At 35.8% G+C, this 13,920-nt stretch overlaps 4 protein-coding genes across 6 annotated transcripts; 2 read left to right on the forward strand and 2 right to left on the reverse strand.

Annotated features, from left to right (window-relative positions):
• The first annotated feature begins 419 nt into the window (after window positions 1-419).
• On the forward strand, window positions 420-5,432 carry LOC108847497 (probable E3 ubiquitin-protein ligase ARI7). The gene is made up of 15 exons (XM_018620744.2): window positions 420-886; window positions 1,461-1,585; window positions 1,703-1,811; window positions 1,906-1,996; window positions 2,265-2,437; window positions 2,710-2,814; window positions 2,915-3,003; window positions 3,129-3,236; window positions 3,404-3,494; window positions 3,599-3,688; window positions 3,776-3,823; window positions 4,223-4,294; window positions 4,380-4,479; window positions 4,579-4,705; window positions 4,894-5,432. The coding sequence occupies exons 1-15, from the start codon at window positions 710-712 to the stop codon at window positions 5,054-5,056; spliced, it is 1,668 nt and encodes a 555-aa protein (XP_018476246.1). The 5' UTR covers window positions 420-709; the 3' UTR covers window positions 5,057-5,432.
• A 124-nt stretch (window positions 5,433-5,556) lies between these two features.
• LOC108847496 (calcium-dependent protein kinase 24) lies at window positions 5,557-9,006 on the reverse strand. 2 transcript variants are annotated; one of them, XM_018620743.2, is made up of 9 exons: window positions 8,869-9,006; window positions 7,978-8,447; window positions 7,757-7,884; window positions 7,413-7,677; window positions 7,212-7,335; window positions 6,783-7,079; window positions 6,583-6,698; window positions 6,102-6,503; window positions 5,557-6,002 (listed from the first exon to the last, which is right to left on the reverse strand). In XM_018620743.2, exons 2-9 carry the CDS (start codon window positions 8,029-8,031, stop codon window positions 5,736-5,738), a joined length of 1,653 nt encoding a protein of 550 aa, XP_018476245.1. In that variant the 5' UTR covers window positions 8,032-8,447; window positions 8,869-9,006; the 3' UTR covers window positions 5,557-5,735. The 2 variants fall into 2 exon arrangements, with proteins under 2 accessions (XP_018476245.1, XP_018476244.1); XM_018620742.2 differs by having other exon boundaries at window positions 7,757-8,447.
• On the reverse strand, window positions 8,945-9,791 carry LOC108847498 (uncharacterized). Its single transcript, XM_057004895.1, has 2 exons — window positions 9,531-9,791; window positions 8,945-9,191 (listed from the first exon to the last, which is right to left on the reverse strand). Exons 1-2 carry the CDS (start codon window positions 9,696-9,698, stop codon window positions 9,144-9,146), a joined length of 216 nt encoding a protein of 71 aa, XP_056860875.1. The 5' UTR covers window positions 9,699-9,791; the 3' UTR covers window positions 8,945-9,143.
• Window positions 9,792-10,005: 214 nt separating this feature from the next.
• LOC130509176 (endonuclease III homolog 1, chloroplastic-like) lies at window positions 10,006-12,636 on the forward strand. 2 transcript variants are annotated; one of them, XM_057004894.1, is made up of 12 exons: window positions 10,006-10,250; window positions 10,337-10,407; window positions 10,496-10,559; window positions 10,788-10,835; window positions 10,904-10,951; window positions 11,026-11,144; window positions 11,349-11,415; window positions 11,506-11,597; window positions 11,674-11,811; window positions 11,905-12,009; window positions 12,103-12,186; window positions 12,286-12,636. In XM_057004894.1, exons 1-12 carry the CDS (start codon window positions 10,082-10,084, stop codon window positions 12,427-12,429), a joined length of 1,149 nt encoding a protein of 382 aa, XP_056860874.1. In that variant the 5' UTR covers window positions 10,006-10,081; the 3' UTR covers window positions 12,430-12,636. The 2 variants fall into 2 exon arrangements, with proteins under 2 accessions (XP_056860874.1, XP_056860873.1); XM_057004893.1 differs by having other exon boundaries at window positions 10,007-10,250; window positions 10,493-10,559.
• The last annotated feature ends 1,284 nt before the right edge of the window (window positions 12,637-13,920 follow it).

Genomic DNA, 13,920 nt, shown 5'->3' on the forward strand with positions numbered 1-13,920 from the left:
CCATACAAAACATTTATCTTTAATAAAAGTGAAAACTCCAAAAATATTTTAAAAACAACATATTTATAACATATGTTTATTAGTGTTTCAGAAAGAAAAAAATGAATATTTATTTATAATTTATTTAATTTCGTTTAAATATTAAAATTAATTTAATAATTAAGTTATATTAGAATGAATGTATTTTATTCAGATAAAAACATCATGTGAAATCTCTCATTTAAAAAAAAAAAGATAGATTCTCTAAATTTTCTGATCGCAATTTTCTAATTTATAAATAAATATTCATTCAATTTAATCCGAGTAGACTTATGAAATACAAAATTGATTACTGTCCCAGAAGTAAAACAAAAATCTTCATTTTTTCTCCAAATTCATTAATGTTTGTCGGAAAAACAAATAAAACAACATTATTGTTTGGTGAGAGACATGATGTTAGGTTTTGCCTTCATGAAAAGGGAAACGAAGTGAGATAAGTCTACACTCTATCTCCTCCCCCAGTAAATCGCAAACCCAACCGATTGATCCACTCTTCCTCTGATTCCCTCTCTCTCTCTCTCTCTCGATTAGTCCTAGTCCCCCACCCAAAAATCAGCATTCCTTTTCTCATTTCATTACCAAACTTGCTTGCTACGATTCTGTCTCCGACAAACCCTAGGGGGGAAAGAGGGGTTTCATCTAGTTCCTCTGAATCTCGGTTCTTTTGATCATGGATTCCGAAGAAGACATGCTCGATATGTATTCAGGAGAGGATGATTTCTACAGCGATGATTACAAGGATAGTGATAATGATGATGGTGATGATGATGATGATGGGGAACCAGATTACGGATTTGTTGAGGAAGACGCTGACGACTCTGCCATGACCGCCTCCCATCGCTCTCAGGTGTTTGTCCCTTTTTTCTGTTGATTTGCTCTTAGAGCTTTTGTCTTACTATGTTTTTATGACTTGTTTGCTGTGGTAAATCTTGAAACTTTTTGGGCTTTTTCTATTATAAACTATAATATAATTTGGGAGTAGCATTTTGTTGGTTACTTTACTCATTAGCTACTGAACTTTGGCTGTTGCCGTTTCTTTGTTAATTAGGTGTTTAGCCTCATTTAAAGGATACTTTGCTAATTTTAGACCTCTACTTTTTTTTTTCTATTGCCATGCATAGTCTTCTGAGTGATGATGGAAGGTTGGTTGGAAAATCAGTTTTGTTGATATATTTGTGATGATATTGATGGTTTTTTTTTAGTGAAAAATATATGGACTTGGTACATTTTCTTAAGAGTCTTTAGCATGGTCTTCTTTGTTTCGTGGTCGTTAAGTGAGGACCCTTGTAGTATATAACTATACGTTTACTAGTGCCATTCTTAGGGTCATTTCCCTCTGTGTTTTTCTTCTTCTTTTTAGTACGTTTGTCTACTCTTATTTTCTTCTGACCCAGTATTGTTGTAATATGGTTTCCTTCCAGAAAAATTATTGTGTTCTGAGGGAAGAAGATATTCTCAGGCATCAGGTCGATGATATTGAACGAGTCTCCGTCGTCCTCTTACTCACTAAAGTCGAAGCTAGTATCCTGCTTCGTCACTATCACTGGTAAAACGCCTTTTACATATTTCTTTTTGTTTTCTATTCTTATCTTTCATTTTTATATATCTGCTTCCTTGTGTATCTTCAGCTTGGTTCATACTTGTGTGATTATTCAATATTTAGGAGTGTTGGTAAAGTTCATGACGAATGGTTCGCGGATGAAGAGAGGGTCCGAAATACTGTTGGCATTTTGGAGAGTCCTGTTGTTCCACCATCATCTGATGACACTGAAGTATGTGTCCTTTGAATTTGTAGAATCTGAAGTCTTTTTACATATGTCTTAATTTATAATTCATGTCTCACGGATACGTGATCTGGTGTTTTAGCTTACATGTGGAATCTGTTTCGATTCACACCCTCCCGAGAACATTGTTTCTGTTTCTTGCGGCCATCCATTCTGCACTACATGCTGGACAGGTTCCTTCCACTCTCCTTTATTCAAATAGCATTATATCTTTATTTTTATTAAAGGATGTGAACCGCTTGTTTATATGGTTTTCCCTCTATGTATCAAGTTAGGTTTAGTTAATTTGATGTAGCTATAAATAATTTCCTTCCGATCTTGTTATTAATTTCCAAATATTTCATCATTAAATATTCTGAAAACCACCAACTTGTGGGCTCCATTCTTCACTACAATATTTTCTGAGTGATAAGTTACCTTCTACAATGTATGATTTTGCAGGTTACATCAGCACGACCATTAACGATGGCCCAGGATGTTTAATGCTAAGATGCCCTGACCCATCTTGTCTAGCTGCTGTTGGTCATGATATGGTTGACAAATTAGCGTCTGATGAAGACAAGGAGAAGTACAATAGATATTTTCTTAGGTCTTATATTGAAGACAACAGAAAGGTAAATGCTACCTAGATAGCTTATTTCAGATACGTCAGTCATCCCCCAGACTATTTTATTTCTTTGAGTGGTTGAAATTCATAATGAACTTAGCCTTTGTAATATGTTAGTGTTGTTGGAAGGTTTTGTTCATTTTCTTGAAACCATAATGTGTTTCCGTATTCTCAAACTATCTTCAGTGTTGTTAGGTTGAGCAAAGTTTAACTTTATATTAGTCTCTCTGTCCGTATTAACACTGACGAAGCGATTTTGCTATTCCTAATGTTGTTCAGATGAAGTGGTGTCCTGCCCCGGGGTGTGATTATGCGATTGATTTTGTTGCCGGGTCTGGGAATTATGATGTTTCCTGCTTGTGCTCCTTTAGCTTTTGCTGGAATGTAAGTTCTCGACTCAAAACCCACTAATTTGATTACTCCTAACTTCTCTTAGTTTTTTTTTTAGTTGATCAATAGCTGTGTGTTAAATTTGGAATTTTAGTGCACAGAGGAGGCTCACCGACCTGTGGATTGTAGCACAGTTTCAAAATGGATTTTAAAGAACAGTGCTGAATCTGAAAATATGAATTGGTATACACTCTATCTCTCTCTTTATCTTTTACTTGTGTTCCTGTTCCTTAGTCTCTGGCTTCTATAGAAGAATATTGTAGCATTTTTATTTTTCTTGCTAATCAATCTTGCTTCCTTATGCCCAGGATACTTGCCAATTCAAAACCCTGTCCAAGATGCAAGCGGCCAATTGAAAAAAACCAGGGATGTATGCATATGACATGCACTCCGCCTTGTAAATATGAATTCTGTTGGTAAATGCTTCATCCCCATATCTAAACCCAACTAACTTCTTAGTTTGGTTGTTTCTGTTTCTCTTATATTTTGTACTAGTAGTGCGTTCTCTTCAATGCCTTACATTTCAATCTTTTAAAGTATTAAGAATTAACTAATGATGGTATGTATTTAATTATTCCTACAGGCTTTGTCTTGGTGCATGGATGGATCATGGGGAAAGAACTGGTGGGTTTTATGCTTGTAACCGGTACGAGGTGGCCAAGCAAGAGGGGCAGGTAAGACCTAGGGTACCTATTTCATCCGTTGTATTTTTCTCAGTAATTTGAGCTGATGTTTTTTTTTTTTGATTAATGATATGAGCTCATCTTTCTCTGTTTAGTATGATGAGACTGAAAGGAGGAGGGAGATGGCAAAAAATTCACTAGAGAGATACACACATTACTATGAACGCTGGGCAAGCAATCAAACGGTATGCAAATGCTATACTTGTAGTTATGCATAAGGAGGGTTTTGTAGCTTCTCGTTTTTGATTTTCTCTTGTGGTGTGATTTGGCAGTCGAGGCAAAAGGCTATGACGGATCTGCAGCAACTGCAGACGCATAATGTAAGAATTGTTATGTTCTTTTATAGTTATAGTATTTTATGAGTCATTTAATCTTAGTTAGTTCTAGTTTTCATCCTTGAAATAATCATAGTTATGAATGGATGTGGATGGTGTAGTCTTCTTTTCGCAAGGCTAAGCAACTCCCTTGGTTTTGTTTTAGCAATGCTGCCGAATGCTTCCTGGTCATAAAACGTGTACTGCATTTAATGGTCTGCTTGTTAAGTTTTTCATGTACTGTATCTGTTTTAAGTATTGGCATGGCATGCATTTGAAAGTCTTGTGTTTATCCATGGGACTCCCATGATAGGGAGGGAGGTTCTGTTTTCAGAAAAGTAGAAGGTTTTGGCTGTTTCTCTTTCTCCATTATCTATTATTGGACTTATCTGTGAATTTCCGCAGCTCGAGAAGCTTAGTGATAAACAGTGCACACCAGAATCTCAGCTCAAATTCATCCTAGAAGCTTGGCTGCAGGTTAGCAGATGAAAAAAGGGTTTAGAGTAACCAAGTGAGGACTTTCCTGTACCAGTTTCTCATGCAATTTTTTTTACCACTGCAGATCATCGAATGTAGGAGAGTCTTGAAATGGACATATGCATATGGATACTACCTACCTGATCATGAACATGCCAAGCGAGTGTTTTTCGAGTATTTGCAAGGTCAGTATCCCTGCTCGTGTCTGTGGAACGTTTTATTTGTGTATCTCTGTCCATTGTTACTTCAGAAGCAGCTCAACTTTTTCGTCATATTATTCACAGGGGAAGCTGAGTCAGGTTTGGAGAGACTCCATCAATGCGTAGAGAAGGACTTGCTTCAGTTTCTCAACGCGGAAGGCCCATCAAAAGATTTCAATGATTTCCGGACAAAACTAGCTGGTTTGACCAGGTAATAAGAGCTTTGTCCTCACCCATCTATCATGTTCTTTCAGATCTTCAGACAGATTCTGTGGAATATGTGACATTAGTCTGGTATATTTTAAAGGAATGATAAAGCCATACACTAAGAGTCATAGTCAGGTCCTGTGGTAGTTTTCTGAAGTAGAGCTCCTTCACCCGTATTTTTTATTATTGCAGCGTAACGAAAAATTACTTTGAGAACTTGGTGAAAGCTCTGGAGAACGGTCTTGCTGATGTAGACTCACACGCGGCTTGCAGCAGCAGATCAACAAGCTCTAAATCAACAGGTTGCAGTAGCAAAACAAGAGGCAAAGGCAAAGGAAGTTCCAGAACTGGTTGATCCAGCATAACAACTGGTGATAAGACGACAAATACCATGTCTTAGTTAAGTTACAAAACCACCCAAATTGGTCCCCATGATTACTTCCATCAGTTTCTTTGGACATTTTGGAGACTGCACACCATCAAAGAAAAACCCCCGAGCTGCACTGCCATAGTGATTCTTTCTCTTTATGTGTGTGTGTGAGGGTTTGTGATAAGTTTCCTACTCATGTATAGTGTAAAAGAATATGTATGTGTTTGTAACTTCACTTCTGTCAATCTGCTCTTGCTATGACAATCTCTGTGAAACCGAATCAAGTGACCTTGTGTCTGGTTTTATAGAGAAAAAAAACGAGCCAATGGTGTCTGCTTTGTGTTTGGCTTTACTTTGACCATTCTATGTTTGTAAAACTGTAATATTGAATTCAAGCTACATTTCAAGAAAGTATCTCTACTTGTTCACAGCTCAAAACAACTTTATATTACAAGTGACACCATTGCTGATGCTAGAACTTCATAAATTAAATATGTTTCTATGCTCTCTTTTGTTTTTTTTTTTATTTTCGATTTGCGAAGTTTTAAAGAAAAACAAAACATGAACAATGCAACTTTTAAGCCCATCAAATCACTTTTGTCACTTGTAGCACCCCAAAACAAACATATGTAAAACAGCCAAAGAGTTCTGTTCTTTTCCTTCTTTAGTTTCTTAAGCCTGAGGGTTTATAGGTTTTGGAGATTCCAAGCTCCATTGATTTGTTCTTTGGAGAATCAAGTATCTTAGCTCTCTTCCTTGCTATAGGAAACTCCATGGACTGTGATTTAGGAGCACTGTCCCCAAAATCTTCTTTGAACATTTTCATGCTCAGAGCATTCAACAACGCCCTTGAGTACTGCCTTGACGCCATCTTCCAGTCTGCCCCTGACTTCATCATTGCCTTAAACTCATCAAAGCTTATCCTTCCATCCTGTTCACCAAAAAAAAAAAAAACATGTTAGGAAACTTGCATCAGAAGGTAACAAAAAAAAATCCTAAAAATAGTCTCTCAGCCTTTGTTTCATTTTACCTTGTTGAGGTCAACGTCAAAGAAGATATCCTTGATCCACTGGTCGTTACCTTGACCTAGCTTATCATCAAAAAGAGCTTCTTTGAGCTCGTCTAGCTCGATAGACCCGTTGCCGTTCTTGTCAAAATACTTGAACGCTTCCTGCAAATGCTCATCGCAGCCTATTCTCTTCAAATGTATCGAAAGCGTCACGAACTCTTCGCAGCTCAGCATCCCGTTCCCGTCTGTATCGGCTGCGTCCATCAGCATCTTCACATCTCCATCGGGACAAACCTGTCCTATCTTCTTGAATCCATCTCTTAGCTCCTCAAAAGTTAACTGACCGTTCTTGTCGGTGTCCATGGTTTCAAACATCTGTACTATCGCCGCTATCTCCTCGTTTGGTAGATTGTCCGCTACTATCTGTCAGATTCATTTCCGGATCAGTAACAAAACTTATGGAGATGTTTTTGTTGAAGTCGAGAAAGTTTTATAATAATACCCTGAGGACTTTCTTCTTGAACCTGTTCATCAACAAGAACTGCTGAATCTTGGTCCTCACGTTATCTCCAAGATTCACATTTGGTGCTCTCTCTGAGTTCTGGATCCATGGATGTTCTATAAAACATAGTTTTCTCTATCAACTAACGTCGTTTATTAATCATATATTATATCGATAAATGAAATGTTATTAAAAGTTACCAAGCACTTCTTGAACTGTGAGTCTGCTATAAGGATTTGCATCAAGCATGTTCTTAACGAGCTGTTTGGCTTCTTTAGACACTTTCGGCCATGGATCTCTCTCGAAATCGATGTGTCCTCTGACGATTGCATGCGCGATTCCTTCCTCAGTTTCTGCCCAAAAAGGAGGAACACCACAAAGCAAGATGTAGAGTATAACACCAGCGCTCCAGACATCGATCTCAGGACCGTAGTCTCGTCTCAGTACCTCTGGAGCCATGTAATAAGGACTCCCCACAATCTCGTTGAACCGTTGGCCTGCAATTTCCAACTGATTTCAAACAGAGTTTTTCCTCAAGAAACTAACAAATATTCCATGTTCATGACATACCTTGACACACAAGTAAAAAACATTAAACATACTAATACTATAGAGATGTGATTTAGTACCGTGTTTGAAGTTAATGGAGAGACCGAAGTCAATAGCTTTGAGCTGTGCAGTCTCGGTTCCATTTGAGAAGAGGAAGTTCTCAGGTTTAAGATCTCTATGAATCACTCCATGTTCATGGCATACCTTCACACACAAGTAAACATTAAGGCGGGAACAGACAAAACGATACAAAGAGATTTAAGACTTTCTTGATTTCACACCTTGACAACTTCAAGAATGGTTTTAGCGACAGATGCAGCTGCACGTTCAGTGTAATGCCCTCTAGCGACAATACGGTCAAAAAGCTCTCCTCCTTCACAGATCTCCATGACAAGATAGACAGCGTCTTCGTCCTCGAAAGCTTCCTTGAAGGTCACGATATTAGGATGTTTAGGCAAACAACTCATGATCTCAACCTCTCTTCTTACATCCTCAACGTCTATCTCCGTCCTTAGCTTCTCCTTTGATATCCTCTTACACGCAAACCTGTTCATGTTTTTTTTTAAATTTCAAGACTCAAAAAAAAAGAATTTCAAGATGTATATAAGATGATAGAGAATATTACCTTTGTCGAGTGTTGATCTCTATGCATTCGTGTGTGACACCAAATTCACCACGGCCAAGTTCTTTCCCTAGTTCATACTTGAGGAGGATACCATCACCAATGGGCTCGGGAAGAACACGGCTAGGGGGCTGGAAAAGCAATCTCCGGGAAAGATTAGTTGAAGAAACGAATTTAGGATTAGTAGATGATGTTTTGCTATGAGTATTGGTTCTCCTTCTTACCGGTCTCTTCCCAAAAGGAGAACCTTTCAATGGCGATGAAACACAGCTTCCCATGGGATCTTTTTTTCTTGTAAAAGGGTATTTGTTTGGAATAAATTGTCCAAGAGCTTGTAAAAACCACGATTGATTGATTGATTGGTATAATCAATCAAAAGTGGTTTTCAAGAAGGAAGTTTATTCAAATGCACCCCATGGGAAGGAAGAGAGAGAAGCTTTTTTGTCCTGTTTTCTTTTTTTTTCTTGGGGCTTCTTCTGATTTTGTTGTGTTTGGTTTTCTATGCTTATTTGGTGTTGGAAGAAAGAAAGAGGATGTCCTGAAAGACAGGGGAATGAGAGAGGGAAACAACAAAAAGAAAAGATTGGATGGATGGATGGGGAGATCTTTCTATATTTGGTTATGACAGTAGTCTCTGGTTGGTTTTAACTTTGTTGCCGTTGGTTCTTTCCCTCCTCCCGCCATTTTTTTCTATCTGGCATAAAGATAAGCGATTAAGGGGCTGATCCAAATATCTAAAATTTGAGGAACAAGAAAACAAAAGAAAATATTGAGGAACATATAAGAGAGAATCATATACTTGAATAAGAGAATCCACATGTATAGTTCTCGTTTCTCTTTTTTTCATAGATTGCAGATGAGAAGGCAAAATAGGATCAAGACATCTCTAACCCGTGTAGCAAGACGAGTGATTTTACTTTACAAAGTTTATGTATATTTTTGGGTCAGACACTTGTTTGGATGTGACCAAAAGTCCTTAGCTAATTTTTTACATGAGCTCACTAGCGAGGTGTATTGTTGCTGCAAAATCTAACAAATGTTTACTTCATGTGGATCAATCAGGTAATCAAACTTCGCTTAGTAACCAATTTATTTTTGTTTTGGATTTCACAAACCTTTTGTTTTTCCTTTGGTGTGGCTCAAAAGTTGTCACCCACTTACAAAATGTTAAAATCCTGCAAGATGCTAAACTTGAGCTCAAAAGTAATATGTCAAAACTAAAAACAAACTTTTACAAAACAGAAGTTATAATCATTGAGATGTTATTCTTTTATTCTGAATACAATGCAAAAAAAAAAAAGGAGAGGAGAGTTGTAGCAATCAGCTTCTTGAAAATTTCACACTGCTGAGACTTTATGAAGAAGAGAGTGTAGTTGCTTGCAAAGAAACCTCAGAGGAACTTTCTATGTGGTCTGCCAGCATCTTCGTCTTGCATATGCTGTCAAAAACAAAAAAATCAAGTTTTTGAGTATGTTAGCTTTTTGACAGTAATGATGTTAAAGCACAACAAGACAAAACATAACAAAGGAATGCCACAGAGCATCCTAATGACACAAGTCTATCTTTCCCTTGAACCAATCTTGTTTCTTCAATCACTTTGGTAATAATTAATATATGTCAACGAAACATAGAGAATAGATGTGACTCAAAATGTATCATCAAACCTAATTAGATATTATTATATGATTCCCAGATTCAATTAAAATTAGGGCACAAAAAGAGAAATGAAATCGAAAGACGGAGGAGATGGATGGGAATGGAGATTTGAGAGAGTTACGAAGTCTTTGACGATGCCCTTGTAGACGAGGATGGGGAGGGCGATGCCGAAGATGCCGATGAGAGCGAAGTTGCGACGTGTCCATCGGAAGTTATGCTCCAGATTCTCCCTCGCGGATCCCCAATCCTCTATGAACTTGTTCTTGTTCGTCTCCATTCCTCCACCCATCCTTCCTTCTCTCTCTCTCTCTCTCTCTCTCTCTCTCTCTCTCTCTCTCTCTCTCTCTCTCTCTCCTGTGAATTCGAGCGACAAGACAAGACAACAATGCTCAGATGTAGAGCTGCGCATTCATCTTAAACCGAACCGAGAATTTTCAATTAGTTTTATTTTCGGTTTAGATATGAAGAACCGGTGAAATTGGAAAATTCAATTAGTTTAATGTTCGGTTCGATTCGGCAGGCAGAAATAGATCGGTTCGGTAAACGTTAAACCATATTAAACCGAAATATATGTTAAATTCAGTTTTTTAAGTATCGAACATTCTTCTTTCCTCGAGACATGAAAAAGCAATGTTGTAATAATGGGGCTTGAGTTTTGGGTTTCTTCATCTAATGATTCTCGTTAACAGAGCCGTTTCTACAGCAAGCCTTGACAACGTCGCTTGGTTTTCTCGAATCCGAACCATGAATCGCAAAATTCACTCAACTGTCTCATCTTCTTCTTCTAAACCCAACTCCGTGAGAATCCAACGTCCTCGCTCCGAAGTAGATTCAAACCCAGGTCTTCCTCTCTCTCTTTCTCTCTTCCCTGAAATTTTGTAGATCGTTGTTACGAAACTTGTTTTTTTTTTTGTTTTCTGGTATCAGGACCAGCCAATGGAGCTTCGGAGACTTTAGTATACACCCGGAAGAAAAAGCTAAAGCAGGAGAAAGATTCCGTTAAGTTTCCTCTTGCTTAGTGTGCTTTCATGTGTTACCCATTTACCATTACATAAACCTTGTCTCGTAATTTAATTGATACAGCAGCTACGTGGATTGCCTGATATAGAAGACTTTGCTTTCAAAAAGAATACTAGTAGATCATCTTCCAGTAAGTATCCATTTGTAATCAAAAAAGAATACTTACTATTTATTAATTTCAGTCATTGGGTTAGAAAGGCATAACAAAATGGACCTCCCTGACTACCCTCGTTATTGAAAGTCTTTTTCTTTTTTTTTGGTGGGATGTTTTATCATCAATCAAACCATATTCTTTAGTTGTTGTTTATTTTTCCATGAAATGGACAAGAGATATTCTTTTAACTAAGTTTTTTTACAGAGAGATCAACGGAAACTAACATCACTGTGGCTTCAACCAAAACAGCAGGTATGTTATAGTTTCTACTTCATTCGCATAGTAGCAAGTCACGTTACCTAAGTAAATATATTTTACAGGGAGGCCAACTGAAACTAACATCACTGTGACTTCAGCCAAAACAGCAGGTTACTTCATTCCTTAAAACTTCTCTGTTTCTTCACTCACTCACACTAACTGCTTACGTATTAATCATATATAGGAAACTCGCCTGAAAACTGGGTACAAGTGCTCGAGGGCATTCGTCAAATGAGATCATCTGGAGATGCACCAGTTGATTCTATGGGTTGTGATAAAGCTGGTAGCTTCCTACCTCCTACGGTATGTTTGGTTTTTTGTCTTTCCCCAAAGCACATTTTTCCTCAAGTATGTAGTATTGCTAGTGAATAGCTTAGAGATCGTTCCTATTACTCAAGCAAGCACCTTCGCTTTTTTTTTTCTTTCTCTCTGTTGTTTTCTTATTTGACAAGATCAAGCATAGGGTTGGTTGATCAATATTTGTTTTTTTTTGGTTAAAATATGTAGGAAAGAAGATTTGTTGTCTTGTTGGGATCACTTCTTTCAAGTCAAACAAAAGATCAAGTCAACAATGGTGAGTTTTTATGTTGTTTAAGAAACAGTTATATCATCATCTTCTAAGTTTCCTGATTATAAACTGCACACTTACTAATTCAACATGCAGCTGCAATACATCGTCTTCATCAAAACGGCCTTCTCACTCCCGAAGCCATTGATAAGGCTGATGAATCAACCATTAAAGAACTGATTTATCCGGTATGTTTATCCAACTGGCGTATTTCCACCTCTAATTTTCATTACCAGTTTCTCAATAGTTTGCCTTTACATTCAGGTTGGATTTTATACAAGGAAGGCTACATATATGAAGAAGATAGCTAAAATCTGTCTAGAGAGATACAACGGAGACATTCCAAGCTCTTTGGACGACCTACTTGCGCTTCCGGGGATTGGTCCCAAGATGGCACATTTGGTAAACTGAACTAATATGTACCTTATCTTGTGATATAAGAGAGAAATGTTGTTCTCAAATTTTTCTTCTTCTTCTTGTCACATGATATGATAGATTCTGCATATAGCATGGAATGATGTTCAAGGTATCTGTGTAGATACACATGTCCATCGCATTTGCAATCGACTTGGTTGGGTTTCTCGACCAGGAACCAAACAGGTACCTTGTAGCAAGAGGGTTTTCACGTCTGTGGATGTCTTTGTTTGCCTGCTCCTTTTGTTTAACCATTCTTGATCTTGTATGATTTGCTAGAAAACTTCGACTCCAGAGGAAACAAGAGTAGCTCTGCAGCAATGGCTTCCAAAGGAAGAATGGGTTGCCATTAACCCGCTTCTGGTGCGTCATCTCTCACCCTACTCTGAGACTATTTAAAACACTGAATCACAGGTCTCCTGTTCTATAGATTCTTGACTTGTCTGAAATCTTCTTACACAGGTGGGATTTGGACAAACGGTTTGCACGCCGCTGAGACCTCGTTGCGAAGCCTGCAGTGTTGCTAAGCTTTGTCCTGCTGCTTTCAAAGAGGCTTCAAGTCCATCATCCAAGTTGAAGAAATCTAAGCGAAGCAAAGAACTATAATCCGAAGTCAGGGGAACATATGAAGCTAGTTTGACTTTTATTGACTTCTAGGGTCATGGGATCGAGAGCACTTATCTATCAACTGGTTTTCCTTTTTTTTTTAAACAACCAACTGGTTTTCTTTTGTTATTAAGTAATTATTACTAAATTTTAATCCGTACAATTATTTTTTTTATTTTTATCAACATAATTATTTATTTTAAATAATCTATACTATTATTTGCATAATTAGATAACTGACTAAAATTAATAATGATAAGAATTATTCAAAATTTAAAAATATATTTTAGATAAAAGATTAGATTGATTAATATTGTTTATATCTTTAATGAATAAATATATAAATTACCTATATAATAAAATGGATAAATATATAAATTACCTATATAATAAAAACGAATTTCTTTATTACATAAGTAAATAAAATTAATAATGATAAGAATTATCCAAAATCTAAAAATCTATTTAAAAAAATTAGAGTGATCAATATCATTTATATCCTTAATGAATAAAACATAAATTAACAACAAAATAAAAAACTAATTTTAATTTTTTGATTAGTTAAATTATTAAAATTAATATTAATAATAATTATCCAAAATCTAAAATTATATATTAAAATAAAACGAACTTATATTAATCATATTATTTTAATAAAAATATATTATTTTTATTTTATTTAACGATAAATGTATTGATCCAACTATTACTTTTTGTAAGTAAAATTTTTATTGTTTATGTTTAAATAGTATAGATGAACAAAATATATGTAATGAAAAGTATAAATAATGGAAAAGAAATGGAAAATATGAGCAAAATATAAGTAAAAATAAGTGGTAACAAAAGTATAAGATTTCAAAATCAAAAATATTTTTAATATGTTAGTGTTTTCAAAAAGTTAATACAACAATAAGCATATATATTTTAATAAAATATATAAACTAATAAATATTCGTAAGAAATTTTTGTCCGCATATGCGGACAACACATCTAGTTAATTGTAATATTTAACATACTACTTATTGTTTAATACAATATTTTAAAACACAATAATCTTTTATAGCTCACATGAAATAATTTATGTTTCTTTAAAAAAAGTCAGTGATAGCATATTTAAATCATGTGGTACAAAATTATAAATTGAAAACGGACTGGTTTAATAATGGTTTACATTCTAACTATCTATAAATTTATTTATATTTAAGGAATCAAATATTGGTTTGTTAAACAATCCAGTTTTGTAGGAGTAAATGATTAATTTAGGCGTGACATATTATTAAGCATATTGTTAGCAATGAATAAATGATAACTGATTTTTAAAAAATGTTTATTTTTAAAAATATCACACATGAATCAATGTTGTTACTTCTGTTTTAATATATAAGATGAGATGATTCTGTCGTCTATATTATGGTATTCATCTTCTCTAGATAACATTTATTCTCATGTTTAGTGATTCATATACGCTGGAACCATGGCTTTTTCTTTTTA

This window comes from Raphanus sativus, chromosome 3 (genome assembly GCF_000801105.2).
Source record: "Raphanus sativus cultivar WK10039 chromosome 3, ASM80110v3, whole genome shotgun sequence".
In the NCBI taxonomy this organism is placed as follows: Eukaryota; Viridiplantae; Streptophyta; class Magnoliopsida; order Brassicales; family Brassicaceae; genus Raphanus; species Raphanus sativus.

What these genes read in the sequence shown, in the direction of transcription:
- LOC108847496 (XM_018620742.2), bottom strand. Translation starts at nt 8,031, where the DNA reads ATGGGAAGCTGTGTTTCATCGCCATTGAAAGGTTCTCCTTTTGGGAAG. An exon ending in CCATTCTTGAAGTTGTCAAG is followed by an intron (nt 7,336 to 7,412) that starts GTGTGAAATCAA and finishes TTGTGTGTGAAG; the next exon opens with GTATGCCATGAACATGGAGT. An exon ending in CTCCATTAACTTCAAACACG is followed by an intron (nt 7,080 to 7,211) that starts GTACTAAATCAC and finishes TGGAAATTGCAG; the next exon opens with GCCAACGGTTCAACGAGATT.
- LOC108847498 (XM_057004895.1), bottom strand. Translation starts at nt 9,698, where the DNA reads ATGGGTGGAGGAATGGAGACGAACAAGAACAAGTTCATAGAGGATTGG. An exon ending in AGGGCATCGTCAAAGACTTC is followed by an intron (nt 9,192 to 9,530) that starts GTAACTCTCTCA and finishes TGTTTTTGACAG; the next exon opens with CATATGCAAGACGAAGATGC.
- LOC130509176 (XM_057004893.1), top strand. Translation starts at nt 10,082, where the DNA reads ATGATTCTCGTTAACAGAGCCGTTTCTACAGCAAGCCTTGACAACGTC. An exon ending in GTCCCAAGATGGCACATTTG is followed by an intron (nt 11,812 to 11,904) that starts GTAAACTGAACT and finishes ATGATATGATAG; the next exon opens with ATTCTGCATATAGCATGGAA. An exon ending in CTCGACCAGGAACCAAACAG is followed by an intron (nt 12,010 to 12,102) that starts GTACCTTGTAGC and finishes ATGATTTGCTAG; the next exon opens with AAAACTTCGACTCCAGAGGA.
- LOC108847497 (XM_018620744.2), top strand. Translation starts at nt 710, where the DNA reads ATGGATTCCGAAGAAGACATGCTCGATATGTATTCAGGAGAGGATGAT. An exon ending in TGGCCAAGCAAGAGGGGCAG is followed by an intron (nt 3,495 to 3,598) that starts GTAAGACCTAGG and finishes TTCTCTGTTTAG; the next exon opens with TATGATGAGACTGAAAGGAG. An exon ending in GCTGGGCAAGCAATCAAACG is followed by an intron (nt 3,689 to 3,775) that starts GTATGCAAATGC and finishes GTGATTTGGCAG; the next exon opens with TCGAGGCAAAAGGCTATGAC.